General features: G+C 42.3%; 1 protein-coding gene across 1 annotated transcript in view; it reads right to left on the bottom strand.

The window, feature by feature from the left end:
* Window positions 1–10363, bottom strand: part of LOC142297013 (cytochrome P450 2K4-like) — a 57234-nt gene extending 46871 nt beyond the window's left edge. Inside the window, exons 1-5 of the mRNA XM_075341221.1 lie at window positions 10309–10363; window positions 6847–7034; window positions 4660–4822; window positions 2638–2787; window positions 263–423 (exon numbers count right to left, since the gene is read on the bottom strand). Of these exons, the coding sequence (XP_075197336.1) occupies window positions 263–423; window positions 2638–2787; window positions 4660–4822; window positions 6847–7020 (648 nt within the window). The 5' untranslated portion in view covers window positions 7021–7034; window positions 10309–10363. The remainder of the gene's footprint in view (window positions 1–262; window positions 424–2637; window positions 2788–4659; window positions 4823–6846; window positions 7035–10308) is intronic.
* Between the last annotated feature and the right edge of the window lie 4725 nt (window positions 10364–15088).

The following is a 15088-nucleotide window of genomic DNA, read 5'->3' as shown; positions in this document are numbered from 1 at the left end:
TCGCAACGTGCAAAGCCCACCTAAGGACTGGATCAGTTTTGAAATCTAATACCGGAGTCACACTTGCAAGTCTCGCATCGCATCACCAGTCGCAGCCGCATACTCTGACAGGAGCGGGTTAGCTGCATGCATTTCTATGCAGCCGAGATGCTCCTTTCCGGAGAGCGCAGGCCGTGCCGGGCAATGTGAGTGACTCACAAGTGTGAGTCCGGCCTTAGATAATCTCTTTAATTTTTATATTGGAAAGGAAAGTCGGACTTACCCGCACCCACGGGCTTCCTAGGAGTCTTATGTTCTCATTAACTAAACCCATAAGTCTCAGTAAGGTTGGATCCTCATAGTCAAATCGTTTGCTCAGCAGTATGGCCACAATGATATTGGCCACAGCTGCATTTAAACTGGTGAAATTTCCAAAAGGTTTTCCTGGGAAAAAAAAAATAAAACAAAAATTCTAAAGTTTATCTATAAGAAACTATACTTTTTTATAAGTGTTTAAGAAAAATATTTTTCACAATATTACTAAAGCAAAAATTCAGGGTAAGCACCAGTATCATGGTGATGTCTTAATCCCAAGTATTCACCTCCGGGTTATAGATAGAGCCCTATGGGCCCCACGCTAACCTCGGACCTTCTCTACAAGCTTGAATATGTAATTCCCAGTGGTATTGCTGGAAACTACAAATACATATATCACCCCTGTGGTGCCTCATACAGTAAAAGTCCTTGTCTTTTGTGCCGGACTCCGTAATAGTGCCCCTCAAAAAGAAATAGTGCCCCATTCAGGCTATAATCTGATCCTTCTTGCTTCTCCAACTATCTATGTTTCCTTTTCTGGTAGGATACTTCCATCTTGAGCCTCTGAAGATGCTGTCAGTACATACGCTTCCTCCAAACGCTGGGACGCTCTACGGCTGTCTGAAGCGTCAGTTTTAAGATTTGGCAAGTTGGACCTGGTCCTAACAAATGGTCTCCAGTTTATTCTTTAACCTAGACTTGTTGAACCAACTTTTTAAAAGGGAATCTGTTACCTGGGATTTTTCTATGTAATCTTCAAACAGTATAATGTAGGGCCTGAGACCAAGGATCGACTGATGTGACACTTACTGGGCCGTGTTTTGCTGTTTCTGTTAAATCAGTGTCTTCCAATCTCTTTGGCTGAGCTGTGAGCTCTCATGTTCTCTCATTCTAAAATCATCTTAAAATGGCTGCTGCATTCTCTGCCTAGGCTTTTATACAGGCTATGCTAGTCTCTCCTGAGCAGCTGCACTATGCCAAGTGATGAGAGCGCTACAAGGCATTATGGGAAAGCCAGTGGTACTGCACCTCTGGTTATATCTGCCTTCTGTACATAAATCCATGGAGATCAGCACACTACTTCAGCGGTAGTGCATGAGGAAAGTAGACAATAAAAAAAAAAAATCAGATAAATCCCAGTTGTTATTATTCAGTGACCGAGGAAGATCAGAAAAAGACCAAAACTAGGAAACCTAAAATGTACCACAGTGGTTGGAATCTCAGTGAACTGCAGACCTACCACTAACACACAACTAGATGTAGCCGTGGGCTGAGCCTACGATGACCTGGTCGCCTTGACACAGCCGGAGAACTAATTATTCCTACAGAGGGAAATATAGGAAAGGCTAATCTGCCTCGGAGCAGTCCCCAAAGATATAGATAAACCCCCACATATAAAGATTAGGGTGATGTAGGAAAACACAATACACAGGTAGAAAACAGATACAGCAAAGATAAGGCCCAAACTATTTAAATCGGAAAGGACAGAAAAGAGCACTGTCTGCAGCCGTGCAATACCCTAGAAAAAGAACCATAATGCCTGATATGGAAAAATATTGAGCCCACATGGACTCTCCCCCACTATATCAGTACTCTGGTGTTACTGGGTTGTAAAAAGGACACTAATATAGTGGAGGGACTGAAATTAGTACCAAGCATGACAAAACAAAATACATAGCAGAATATGGAGCAAGGAACACAGACATTCCTAGCAGGGTATGATCCAACTCCACCCAGACTCCGCACAAGCAAAATCAGGAAATACGCCTTAGTACCTAGACAGAAAAACAACAAAAAGGTGGAAACCACCAGCAGAGGTTCAAGGACCAACTTATCTGAAAGGAGCTCTGGTAGACACAGAAGGAAGGGCTGGCTTCAGAATGTCCTTAGCACACAGGAGACAACATTGAGCAATGGCCAGGAACAAGAGAACACTACTCAGTTATATAGGCCCAGTCAGAAGAACCTGATTACCAGTCATCCCCAGCTGTCTGGTTTCAATTCAGCAAGCAAAGTTCACTACCAGCACTGACCACAAGAGGGAGCCCCAAACTGGAATATAGTCCAAATGTATTCACAACATGCTGTTGAGCCCATGTTAAGCTTTCTAATGTGTTGAGTTTAAATAACGGATAAGAACATTACTTCTGTGAGTGCCGGGATGTCTCTCATTTCATATATCTGCCTTCAGCATTCATTTTGGGGAGATTTAAAAATAAACTGCAAATTGTTAGAATTCCTAGGTCATAAAATTTAACTCAAATTTGATTTTAATTTATTCAATTCATCCATCTTTTGTATCATGCCAAAAATGTAGACTATAGAAAAGATCTCACCGCTCACCTTCATAAGATTTAAATTTCTGTGCTAAACACTCGGCCTCCTCGATGATCTTTTCTTCTATGGTTTTCCTCCCCATTCCATAATCTCGTAGAGAGGAGAGAGTAAATCTTCTCATCACTTTCCAATTCTCTCCTTTGGCAAATGCAATTCCTAAATAGAATTTCTTCAGGTTATCCTAAAGTCCAATTACTTTGACCAATATTTCTCAAATTAAGTCATCAAGTACTATATGAAGGTCCTACTCTCAGGAGTTTTTTTTAAATGACACAAAAAATCAAGTACACAGTCATGTACCCTCTGTAGACATTAGATAAAACTGAAGAGCTCAGGAACTTTGGAAGTGGAACTATCTAGGAGTCATAGTATCCGCAATCCATTGAACAGAACAGACAAGGACTGAAGCGTGAGCTAAGTGAAAATTCCCTACTCCCGTTTATATCACTTTAAACTTTCTCTGGAAATGACATCAACATAAAAATAGTGACAGGACTCACATGCATGAAAAAAAATGGGTTTCCATGGCTGAAAAGCAGTGTTCAAGCCTTACGTCGCCAGGAACAATGCCAAGTGTTAGATGGAGTAGTGTAAAGCAACTAACACTGGATTTTGGAGCAGTAGAAATGTGTTCACTGCTGAGATAAACCAGCTTTTACTATATGGAAGTTTGACAGATGAAACTGAGGGGTACTTTGCACATTGCGACCCGCCCACCTCCTTCCTTCTGCGTTGGCGGTGGAGGCAGGTAAGGAGATGTTCCTCGCTCCTGCGGCTTCACACACAGTGATGTGTGCTGCTGCAGGAACGAGGAAAGACATCGTATCTCCTATTGGTGCGACATTATGAAAATGTCCGACGCTACACAGATCACCGATTTAGGACGCTTTTGCGATCGTTTATCGGCGCATCTAGGCTTTACACGTTGCGACGTCGTTACCGGCGCCGGATGTGCGTCACTTTCGATTTGACCCCGACGATATTGCAGTAGCGATGTCGCAACGTGCAAAGTACCCCTGACTTTGTCTGGTGCTCAGAGAACACTACAAACTGCCATGTAAAGTGCCTTATGGATATTTGATATACCCTAGTTTCTGTGAACTATTAGGTTAATACTACAGCATATCATAATATTATTTTATGTAGTTATTGTTTTTAAGTTTTGTCAACAATTTTGGGAAAGGACCTTTGGCTCAGCACAACTGTGTCCCTACATACCTACATACAGGGTGGCATGGTGGCTCAGTGGTTGAAATCCCACCAAGGACATCTTCTGCAAGGAGTTTGTATGTTCTCCCCGTGTTTGTGTGGGTTTCCTCCGGGTTCTCTGGTTTTCTCCCACACTCCAAAAACATACTGTTAGGGACTTTAGATTATAAGCCCCAAATGGGACAGAGTTGTCAATGTATGTAAAGCGCTGTGGAATTAATAGTGCTATATATATTAATAAATATTATTATTGTTGTTTCATAACTATAATAAGAGACTAATTTAATGGGAAGAAACTAGCATGTCCAACCAAAAGTCCTTATAGATGAAAACCTCAAACTGCAATCCAGACCTTCTCCAAATATAAGCGCTTGACCTCATAAGTGCTTATTTTTGGCCAAATGGACAAACTGTATATTCCCACAGACTCTCCAAAATTTGGGGGAAAACCTTCTCAGAAGAGTGAGGCCTACCTCCACCTCAAAGCCCTTTATTTCGGAAGGAGGTATCTAACTAACCCATATTAGTTTGATGATCATATATTGACACACTTGTATCATGAAGCAAATTGTTGAACCCAATTTTGCATGTAATTGCATTGCCATTACTTGTGTCAAACATCATTCAATGTTTGATAAAGTTGGGGCATCTTAAGATGCTACATTTCTGTCTAGAACTGATTTTCCAATTTTTAGGCCAAGTCCCCCACTGAAGGGAGTTTGTGACTTTTTGTATGATGGCTCAAAACAAAACTTACATTCCATCTTCAGTGTATACGAGAAACCTGTCACAAGAAACCCAACGCCAAATAACTCTTACCATGATCCTTTATTGACTTAGTGAACAGAGGAGTATCGGGGCGGTCGGAGAAGACATCAGCATTGTTGATCATAGCATCTTTGATGGTGTCATAACCACATAGGAGCACTAATTTTGTCATCCCCATGTGGACACTGAAGACTGGACCGTATTCCTTAGACAACTGAGAATGCAAAAATGACAACAGGATAAAGACAAAAAATTTCCCCAAGGATCTTGCTTCTTTTATGTGTAACTAATGATAGATTAGAGTCTTGTTGCCCTGGTGGCCCCATGAATAAAAACTCTTCCGCACATGTCCAGACGTTGTCTGTAATATCACAGATGAGCTGCAACATCACATACCCTCAATGAGCAAATGTGGTGAGAATGCTGGAAGAAGGCAGACATGTTTAACCTGTGTAAGTGTATAAGTATATCATGTCTCTCCAAAAATTTAGATCTACCCAGAAAATAAGCTGTAGCACGAATTTTTAGGCTTTTTGGATTATGCTTAAAATATAAGCCCTACTCCAAAAATAAGCCCTAGTTCCAGTGCAGTAATGAAATGTTGATGAAGCTAAAAAATGTTAAATACAGCATGACACTTCATTAAAAAAGCAGCCAGACCCAAAAGAGTAAAGCCAGCCCCCCCCCTCCCCAAAAAAAAAAAAAAATCTCTCCCCAGACCCCCAAAAATTACAGCTGGCAAATAGATGGGCTCTCCCACAGAGATCTGCATCACTGTCAAGTCCCTCGCTGTTCCGCTAACACACATGTACACTCACATATTGGGTCCAGTGTCCCTCCCCACAAAAAAACCACATTGGTCCAGTATCCCTCAGCTCTCTCACAAACAGATCAGGTGAAGAATCCCTCCACTCTCACACACAGATCTGATATAATATCCCTCCGCTCTCACACACACCTCGTGTCCTAGTAACATTTCACGCTCTAACACACACAGAAATTGTGTGAGTATGAGAGCGGAGGGATACTGGACCCAGTCTGTGTATGTGTGTGTGTGTGTGTGTGTGTGTGTGTATGTGTATGTGTATGTGTATGTGTATGTGTGTGTGTGTGTGTGTGTGTGTGTGTGTGTGTGTGTGTGTGTGAGAGGGGTGAAGTGTTAGGAGCCAATGTGTGTGTGAAAGTAGAGGGATGGTGGACCCACACACACACACACACACACACACACATCAGGTCACAGTATCACTCTGCTCTCACACATTGGGTCACAGTATCACTCCGCTCTCATGAACTCTGTGCAAGTGATACTACTTCCGGCCAGAAGTGGGGGTGGGAGTGACCATTGTGGAACACAGTGGTACCTTACAGTCATGCAGGTGTCCAGGGTCTTTTAAGTACGATTCTCCTTGCGGGTGTCTGTTTATTTTGAGGAACACGGGGAAGACTAGGCTGCCAGTGAGGGGACTTATAGCTGCAATGACCCTCTGGGAAAGGGCTTGTATAAAAAAGCCACTTTTGACTTTTAGGATTGCTATTTCCAATAGGTGGTGCTAGAGTTTGTCTCCTTCCTTATTTTGGGGGTAGCTTTAGACATGCTTCCTCCAAAATTAAGACCTATCCCAAAAGTAAGCCCTGGTACAAGTGTCAGGGCAAAAAACAATATACTGGATAAGACACTATTTTTTCAGTAAAATACAGTAGTTGGTAAGGGTGCTCTCACACATCCGGCTTTTCACCGGTTTGACGGATGCGGCGCACACCAGTACAGTGTATACAGTACACTGGCAGCGCAACAAGCATCGGTCACATGCTGTCATGTGACCGGAGCATGTGACCCGGAAGTTGCGGCGCTGCCACTGTAATGTATCATACTGTACTGGTGTGCGCCGAATCCGTCAAACCGGCGAAAAACCGGATGTGTGAGAACGCCCTAACCGATAATTAAAGGGTAGGTTCCAAAAATACCCTATTCATAGAATAGGGGTTAAATTCCTGATCACTGTGAATGGGGCTCAGAAGAGCCTTCTGTGAATGGAGCAGAGGTGCACATGCTCAACCTTCACTCCATTTAGACAAGTCTTCTCACAGCTCCATTCGCAGGATCAGTGGGGTCATAAATGCCACAACCAGATTATCAAATCATAATCACAGATAAGTATCAAAGAATGTAGAAAAAAGGAAACAAAAAATGTTTGGGGGGAGTAGAATGGAGCATTTTACTAAAAATGTTTCCTGTACCTGGTAAAATGTCTTATGTGGTTTTGACATATCCAGAGAGAGGATATTCCCAAGAATCGGTAAAGGCTTTGGCCCAGGGGGGAAATTTTTGTATTTCCCTTGTTTTTGATAGCTGAAAGCTTTGGCTAAGAAGAAGATGACAACGATGGACAGGAGAACAGTGACCAACTCCATGGTGGAGGCGAGATCTGGAAGGAAGAAAACACGGAAGTGACTTGTATATGCTGTATATAGATATTTACACATTTAAAGAGTGCACAGACTTTTTTTTTCTTTAAACATCTTTTGCTTTGGAAAATAAAGGAAACATTTTTGCAAGACTGTTGATTTAAATACGCCTGTTATTTTGTGTATATGGCTATTGTATGGACCTATGCTTTCTCAAGGTTTTAGACAACCAAGAAACCCTTTCTTTCCTTATTCCTTTTACGATTTGCTAATATTATGAATATTGAAGAGGAAAATAAAAAAATTGGAGGAGGCATGCATGTAGGACAAGCCAAAATGCAATTTCAGTAACCACCAAAAGCAGATTCCTATGAGCACTGGGACTAAACAGGGTAACATCTACAGATACTTGTGCTTAGATGTTTACATCACTTAGGCGGGATTTACACGCTGCGACATCGATAGCATCGGCTAGCGATGTCGAGCGCGATAGCACCCGCCCCCGTCGTACATGCGATATGTGGTGATTGCTGCCATAGCGAATATTATCGCTATGGCAGCTTCACATGCACATACCTTGTCGGCGATGTCACGGTGACTGCCGAACAATCCCTCCCTCACGGAGGAGGTGCGTTCGGCATCACCGCAACGTCACTAAGCGGCCGGCCAATAGAAGCGGAGGGGCGGAGATGAGTGGGACATAACATCCCGCCCACCTCCTTCCTTCTGCATTGTCGGTGGACACAGGTAAGGAGATGTTTGTCATCCTTGCGGCTTCACACACAGCGATGTGTGCTGCTGCAGGAACGACAAACAACATCGTACTGCCAGCAGTCATGATATTATGGAAAGGAGTGACGTGTCACCGATTAACGGTTTTTGACGTTTTTGTGATCGGTGATCGTTGCTCCTAGGGTTTACACGCTGCGATATCGGTAACGGCGCCGGATGTGCGTCACAACAACCGTGACCCCGATGATATGTCGTTACCGATGTCGCAACATGTAAATCCCGCCTTAATCTTTTTATTTAGAAAAATACTTTGGTTTTAACACCTTAATGACCCCTAATGTGTTTTGTACAGCTCGAGCCCGCATCTTTCCCTGCAGATGACAGCTGAATCAATAAGCCTTCATCGGCCTCCAACAGACACGAGTGGAGCAGTGCCCTGGCAGCGATTTTTAAAGGGAACCAATCACTAGGATTTTCATATATAACCTAAAGCCAGTGCTATACTGGCACTATCAGGCAGATTATCTACATACCGTTAGTGATCAGCTCGGATGTTTAGGCTTTCAAATCCAAGAAAGTGAAGTTTAAAAATTTGTCAGCTTTTTGATTGACAATTTCACCGAAGCAGATAATAACTGGGTGGGTATTCATCTGGATTCCAACCCCCTTCCATCCCGCCGCCTGTTCTACCAACTCTCTGGCTCTATGCTAATTTTTCTATTCATTAAGATGGTGTCGGAGTTAGCGCCTGCGCATAACGCTTATCTCTGGCGCCATCTTTCTTAAGCCCGCCTTTATCACGTTATTCAATTCTTCCGACTGAGAGGGCAGCGCATGCGCCCTCACATCTTCTGCTCTCTTTAGACCACGGTTGCATGCGTGGTCACAACAGAAGGGGAGAACAACTGATCGGAGGACATCATGCCAGCACCAAGACACCTGCCAGAACCAGGTTGTAAAAGAAGACAGAAGACCAGGATCATGGAGGGGTGAGAGGGAGTAATAAAGATGGAGTCCCTAAGTGTGTCTGTGTATTTATTTCTAATGAAATATTTTTTCTCTGTGTGGTGCCTTTTTTTTTGGAAATTCTTAATGACCGGGTCAAACTTGGCCTGACATTAGGAAACTCTGGCTTAATACCACCTGGTAAAAAAAGCTGGTATTAACTCCTTATTACCCAGTGTGCCACCCGGCAACAGGACCGCTGGAAGAGCTGGATACAGCACCAGAGTATGGCGCTTCTATGAAAGCGCCATTTTCTGGGGCGGCTGCGAACTGCAATTCACAGCAGGGGGGCCTAGAAAGCTTGGGCCACCCTGCGCTGCGGATTCCTGTTCCCAGCTGCCTAGTTGTTGCTGGCTGGAAACAAAAATTGGGCGAAGCCCATATTGGGTTTTGTTTTAATTATTTCATGAAATTCATGAAATAATTAAAAAAAGAGCTTCCCTATATTTTTGTTTCCTAGCTGGGTACAAATAGGCAGCTGGGGGTTGGGGGCAGTCTGTACCTGCCTGCTGTACCTGGCTAGCATACAAAAATATGGTGAAGCCCATGTCATTTTTTTTTTCATTTTTTAGCAAAAAAAACAAAAAAAGGGCTTCCCTGGATTTCCCATTGCCAGTGAAGGTAACAGCAAGTAGTGGGGGTTAGCAGCCAGTAGCTGCTTGGATTACCCTTTTTTTTTAACCTTAACCCTAGGGTCAGGGTTATGTGTTTGGATTTTTTTTTATTATTTTTAATGATTTAACAAAAAAAAAAAAAAATTGACATGGGCTTTGCCATATTTTTGTATGCAGCATTTAATGAGCTCCATCACGGTGGCATTTTCTTCTGACCCCACATTGGCGCCCCGTCACACGATTGCTGAAATGTCAAGGCAACCAGAGGTCAGCTGATGATCCCTGTGTCTGTATCTCAGTATTCCTGTGAAAACCTTCCCATGACCAGTGTTCATTGGAGACTCTGATTTCGCCTGCATCCAGCATTGTTGTATATAGAACAAGTGATATGACTATTGCAGGTTGTATTAAATACAGCACAAAGTAAAAAAAAAAAAAGTTTAGGAAAAAAAATCAAAAAAATCTTGAAGTTCAAATGGGGGTTCGGGATTTGAACTTCTAGATTTTTTTTGATTTTCTTTCCTAAACGTTTTTTTTTTTTACTACATCAAAAATTAAGAAATACAGAAAATAAAAACTAAAATAAAATACACATCTATGGTATCATGGCATTAATAATGGTCCAATTTATCAAAATCTAAAATAAATTAACCCGACTGAGAAACAACGTAGCAAGAAATATAAAAAAAAAAAAAAATTGCAGCTTTCCAGCTGCCGCAACATTAGAAAAAAAGTCATACAAGTGATCAAAACATCATATATAACCCAATATAAAATATAATTAAAAACATCAACTCAGGCTGCAAAAAACAATCCAGCTCCATAACCCAAAAAGTAAAAACCTTTCACTAGAACTATGGTGCAATCACAGCCCAATATTCTTGTCTGCCGTGAAAATATTATGGTGCAAAAACATCACGTTTCATAAAAATTTTGTTCTTACTTGAGGTTTCCTTCGCTTCGTCAGCACAATGGATCCGGTCTTCTCACTTCTCTCTTTACAAGGAGAAAAATGTGGCTTAGAAAAGTCACTGGAGTTTATGGTTAACCTGCAGACATTGTGCTCCACCCCGTATTTAACCTTTACATTTCCTAACGAACAGAAGCCAGCACCTCTCAGGAATATTTCAGTGTCTTGCGTAAGGCGCATATGGAATATTGTGGCTGTTGTGCGCCGCAAAATACATTAAAGGAGTATTCCAGTAAGAAGAAGCGTCCATTAGAGATGAGCTACTTTCCCTTTAATTGTATCCAAAATTCAGATCTGCCTGAGTCTAATTTTTTGGTGATTCCATAATTCTGTCCAATATAATGCTGGTCTCACATTAAATCCTACAACCGCAAAACAGGAATGCGACCAGGAATAATTAGTAAATAATAATTAGTAAAAAAGAAAAAATGGAAACTGTATTATTATTATTTATTATTATTATTATTATTATTATTATTATAGTGCCATTTATTCCATGGCGCTTTACAAGTGAAAGAGGGTATATGTATAAAAATCATTAACAGTACAAAACAGACTGGCATAGGAGGAGAGAGGACCCTGCCCGCGAGGGCTCACAGTCTATAGGAGGAGAGAGGACCCTGCCCGCAAGGGCTCACAGTCTACAGGGAATGGGTGATGGTACAATAGGTGAGGACAGAGCTGGTTGCGCAGTGGTGTACTGGACTGAGGGCTATTGTAGGTTGTAGGCTTGTTGGAAGAGATGGGTCTTGAGGTTCCTCTTGAAGCTTTCTACGGTAGGGGAGAGTCTGATATGCTGAGGTAGAGCGTTCCAGAGTATTGGGGAGGCACGGGAGAAATCTTGTACGCGATTGTGGGAAGAGGAGATAAGAGAGGAGTACAGAAGGAGATCTTGTGAGGATCTGAGGTTGCGTGCGGGTAGGTACCGGGAGACTGTATGAAATAATACATATAAAAATAGCACAAATATCAAAAAGAATTCAAAGGTACATCCCCATCCACATGCATGAAAATGGTTGGACATCATAGTCATTAAAATAAAGACTCATGCATATGAAGGATGTAACTTATGATTGGAATGTTTGTACATAAACAGGAACTCTAATGGCTGGATATTAATTAGTGAAGTGGAACTGGGGAGTCCAGATGTCCATCTCATTGAAGTTTCGCACAGTATGCTTCATCTGGAGGTCAATGCACATTGCACAAAATGTCTGTCTAGTAGGGGGACATTGGAACTCCCTTATTTCACTTCACTAGTACTGTACCTATAATGCAAATTGGTCCTGTTAAAAATTGTTAAATAAAATGTTATATACATCTTTCCTCAGTCCTCCCTATGCTTGTTCCAACCCTAGTTCTGTCCTCTGTTTTCTATCTTCATTCTGGGCCTCTTGACTCTTCCAGATAGGTTTTCTGTTCATTAAGCCCCATATCATCACACGTGGCATAACATAGGTAAATGAACCCCATGTGACCACATTCGGCACAACGCACGTCACTACTGTCAATGACCCTTCCAGGGATAGAAAGACTAATGTGGAAGCTGCTGGAGGCCTAGAACGAGGATATAAAATAGAGGAGCCAACTGGAAGAATAGTACTTGCAGGTTTGGAGAAGGGTGGAGGAGAGATGAGTTAAGTTTTTTTATTTTTACCCCTTCCAACCAGTATAATTCATATTTATATAATGCAAAATTTCCCCTGAATTAGGCAAATCTACCAAAATCAAACTTTAAGCGATTTGCTAAACTCATTGTGATCATTTTTGTATAGGAAAGGTGATAACTATTATATCATTGAGGTCCAAATGCTAATACCCCTAACGAAGAGTGATGAGATAAGCAGTCAAATTTATCCATTTATACACCCATAGTTTTTAGTCCTCCATTTATAAAGAATATGCATTCATTCAGTAGCTCGACTCCAGATTAATGCATGGTAACAAACTATTAGAACAGAAGACAGATTTGTGCTGCCAACAGAACAAGACCATAGAAAATCAGCCAATGTTCCCATTAAGGAGATTCAGCCTTGGACTGGCCCACAGGAGAGAAGGAGAATCCCCAGGGGGGCCTCCACCTCCAATATAAGCAGTGCTTGATGCACCATATACAAAGGCATTTATTTAACAGACTACATATTTTATTACACACATTGGCAGAGATGACAAAGTTGCAGTAGTAGATCACATGGTGTCCCTCAAGCTCCATGGCCGCCCTTCTCAACATTTCCACAAGGACTCCTTTCCAACCTATTAACTTGCAGATTCTTTCAGTATAATAAAGAAGTTTATTCCTGGACTGTTTAGCATAGATCATCAATATTAGATTGAAGGAGTCCGATATCTGATCCCCCACCACTTAGCTGTTACAAAGTCTTGTGGTTGCACGATGCATACAACTTATTGATATAAAAGAGTAAAGCTCTGTACACCACACAGTGGCCATTATTGGTTACTGCAGGTCTATTTTTATAGAAGTGATAGGTACTGAGCTGCAGTACCTGAGAACGGCCACTACACAGTTTGCTCTGTACACTGTGTGCTTCCATCCACCATATTAATTGCTAAGGCTGCTTTCACCCATCTGGTTTTAGCACCGCGGCTCAATCCGGCTCAAAAACCTATGCAACGGGTGCGGCAAAAAAACCCGCATCCTTTGCATACGTTTTTTACATGCAGCCTGTCCGTTTTTTGCCAGTTGCGGCTGGCTACTGAGCATGCGCAGTGCAAAAAAACGCATGCGGGGGCCGGATGCGTTTTTTGCCGCAGGACGCCGCATCCGGTGTCCATAGGCGTGCAATAAAAATCGCGCCGCATCGGCCGGATGCGGCGCGATACGTTTTTTTTCGCCGGACAAAAAAACGTGCCAGGCAACGTTCCATTCGGCCGCCACATCGGCTAAATATGCCGCATGCGGCAAAAACCGGACGGAACACAAGGCCATGTGGCACAATACGGCGCTAATGCAAGTCTATGCAGGAAAAAACGCAACGGTTGCGTTTTTTCAGCCAAGCACCATATTGTGCCGCAGTGCTAAAACCGGATGTGTGAAAGCAGCCTAACAGGTGAGGTGGCTCCATCAAACACAGACATATTTCCATGCAAATGTATGAAAAATGTGTTGGCTGGGAATTTGTGAACAAAGTTCAGATAATGTTAGCAGGTAGCTTTAGGGTCAATGTTACTGGAGGGTTCTTCCCACCCTAGTCCCAATGTACAATTGACTTTTCTGTTTCACCAAGTACCTATATATTATGTAATTCCAATACAGAAACAGATTATTACTGCACATAGAACACTTAATGCAGTAATTGAATAAGTAGTACTTGAGCAGTGATTGTTCCCTTTTGTAAATTCTTGTATATTTTTTAAACACTGCCTATTTCGGATTAAATGTATAAAAGTTTAATAGTTTCTTTCCTCATGCTTTATATACGAATCCAAAACCCCGAAGGGCCTTATGCTATCTGAAACGGGTCCCCAGCTATCCCGAAAAGTTGGGTGGTGGCAGCGTAATTGTTATTGCATAGAATTATTGGAGTGCTATCATTAAGGGTACCGAGGTATATCTATATTTCATTAGCGGGAATCAGTGATATATACATTTACCCTTGCTATGAGACCTCCAATATTTGTCATTATCAGCTCAGCAGCCTCATCTTACGCATTGTCCTGCAGTACCAAAAGTGGCCTGCTGACAAGGGGGGGCGCTAGAGAGTAGTCGTGTGTGACAAATCAGCGAACAGCTGTAGGATTTCTGAGTGACTCCCCCGGCTGTTCATGACAAATTGACATGACAAAGCAGCTCAACTGGCTAACACGGTACCAAAACCTTTTTTTTTTAACTGAATAAGTAGTAACACATGTAAAAACCATAGGGTACGGGTGACTTTTTTTAAATCAATAAAGCATAAAAGCGATCTCCTCATGACAAGGTGTACCAAATCAGGATGGGACCACTAGAGTTGAGCGAGTACCTAACTATTCGTACTTGCTTTACTCATAACGAGTACTGTCTAATACTCGCGTATTCATTCCGAATAGCATGTGTAATGCAAGTCAATGGGGACAAACTGGCAAAGTAACGAGTAACCTGAATTCCGCACTTTTCGCTACTCACCCAAATAGTGTTCAGGTTATATGGTTATTTTGCCAGTTTTTCTCCATTGATTTGCCTTTCAGATGCTATTCGGAATGAATATGCGAGTATTGGACATTACTCATTATGAGTATATCAAGTATGAATAGTTAGGTACTCGCTCAACTCTAGTATAGTAGTATGTCACCTAGTTTGTGCCATCAAGGCTTCAAAATAGATGGGTCCAGTGCCTGACTGTGTTTGGAAAGCAAAGTAGATAAAGTCCCCATGGGCTGTGCACCTTTATCTATTAAGCTTCATACAGACAGGAGTGAAACACACTCAGGACAAGGTCTTCCTCTATTTTGTGGCCTCAATAATACATAGTGAGGTGAAAAGCTAGAGTAAAGGGGGCTTTACACGCTACGACATCGCTAATGGGAAGTCGTTGGGGTCACGGAATTGGTGACGCACATCCGGTCGCATTAGCGATGCCGTTGCGTGTGACACCGATGAGCAATTTTGCATCGTTGCAAAAACTTGCAAAATCGCTCATCGGTGACATGGGGGTCCATTCTCAAAAATCGTTACTGCAGCAGCAACGAGGTTGTTCCTCGTTCCTGCGACAGCACACATCGCTCCGTGTGACAACGCAGGAATGAGGAAGCTCTC

This window comes from Anomaloglossus baeobatrachus, chromosome 3 (assembly GCF_048569485.1).
Source record: "Anomaloglossus baeobatrachus isolate aAnoBae1 chromosome 3, aAnoBae1.hap1, whole genome shotgun sequence".
Classification (NCBI taxonomy): Eukaryota; Metazoa; Chordata; class Amphibia; order Anura; family Aromobatidae; genus Anomaloglossus; species Anomaloglossus baeobatrachus.
This window is presented reverse-complemented; position numbering and strand designations above follow the sequence as displayed.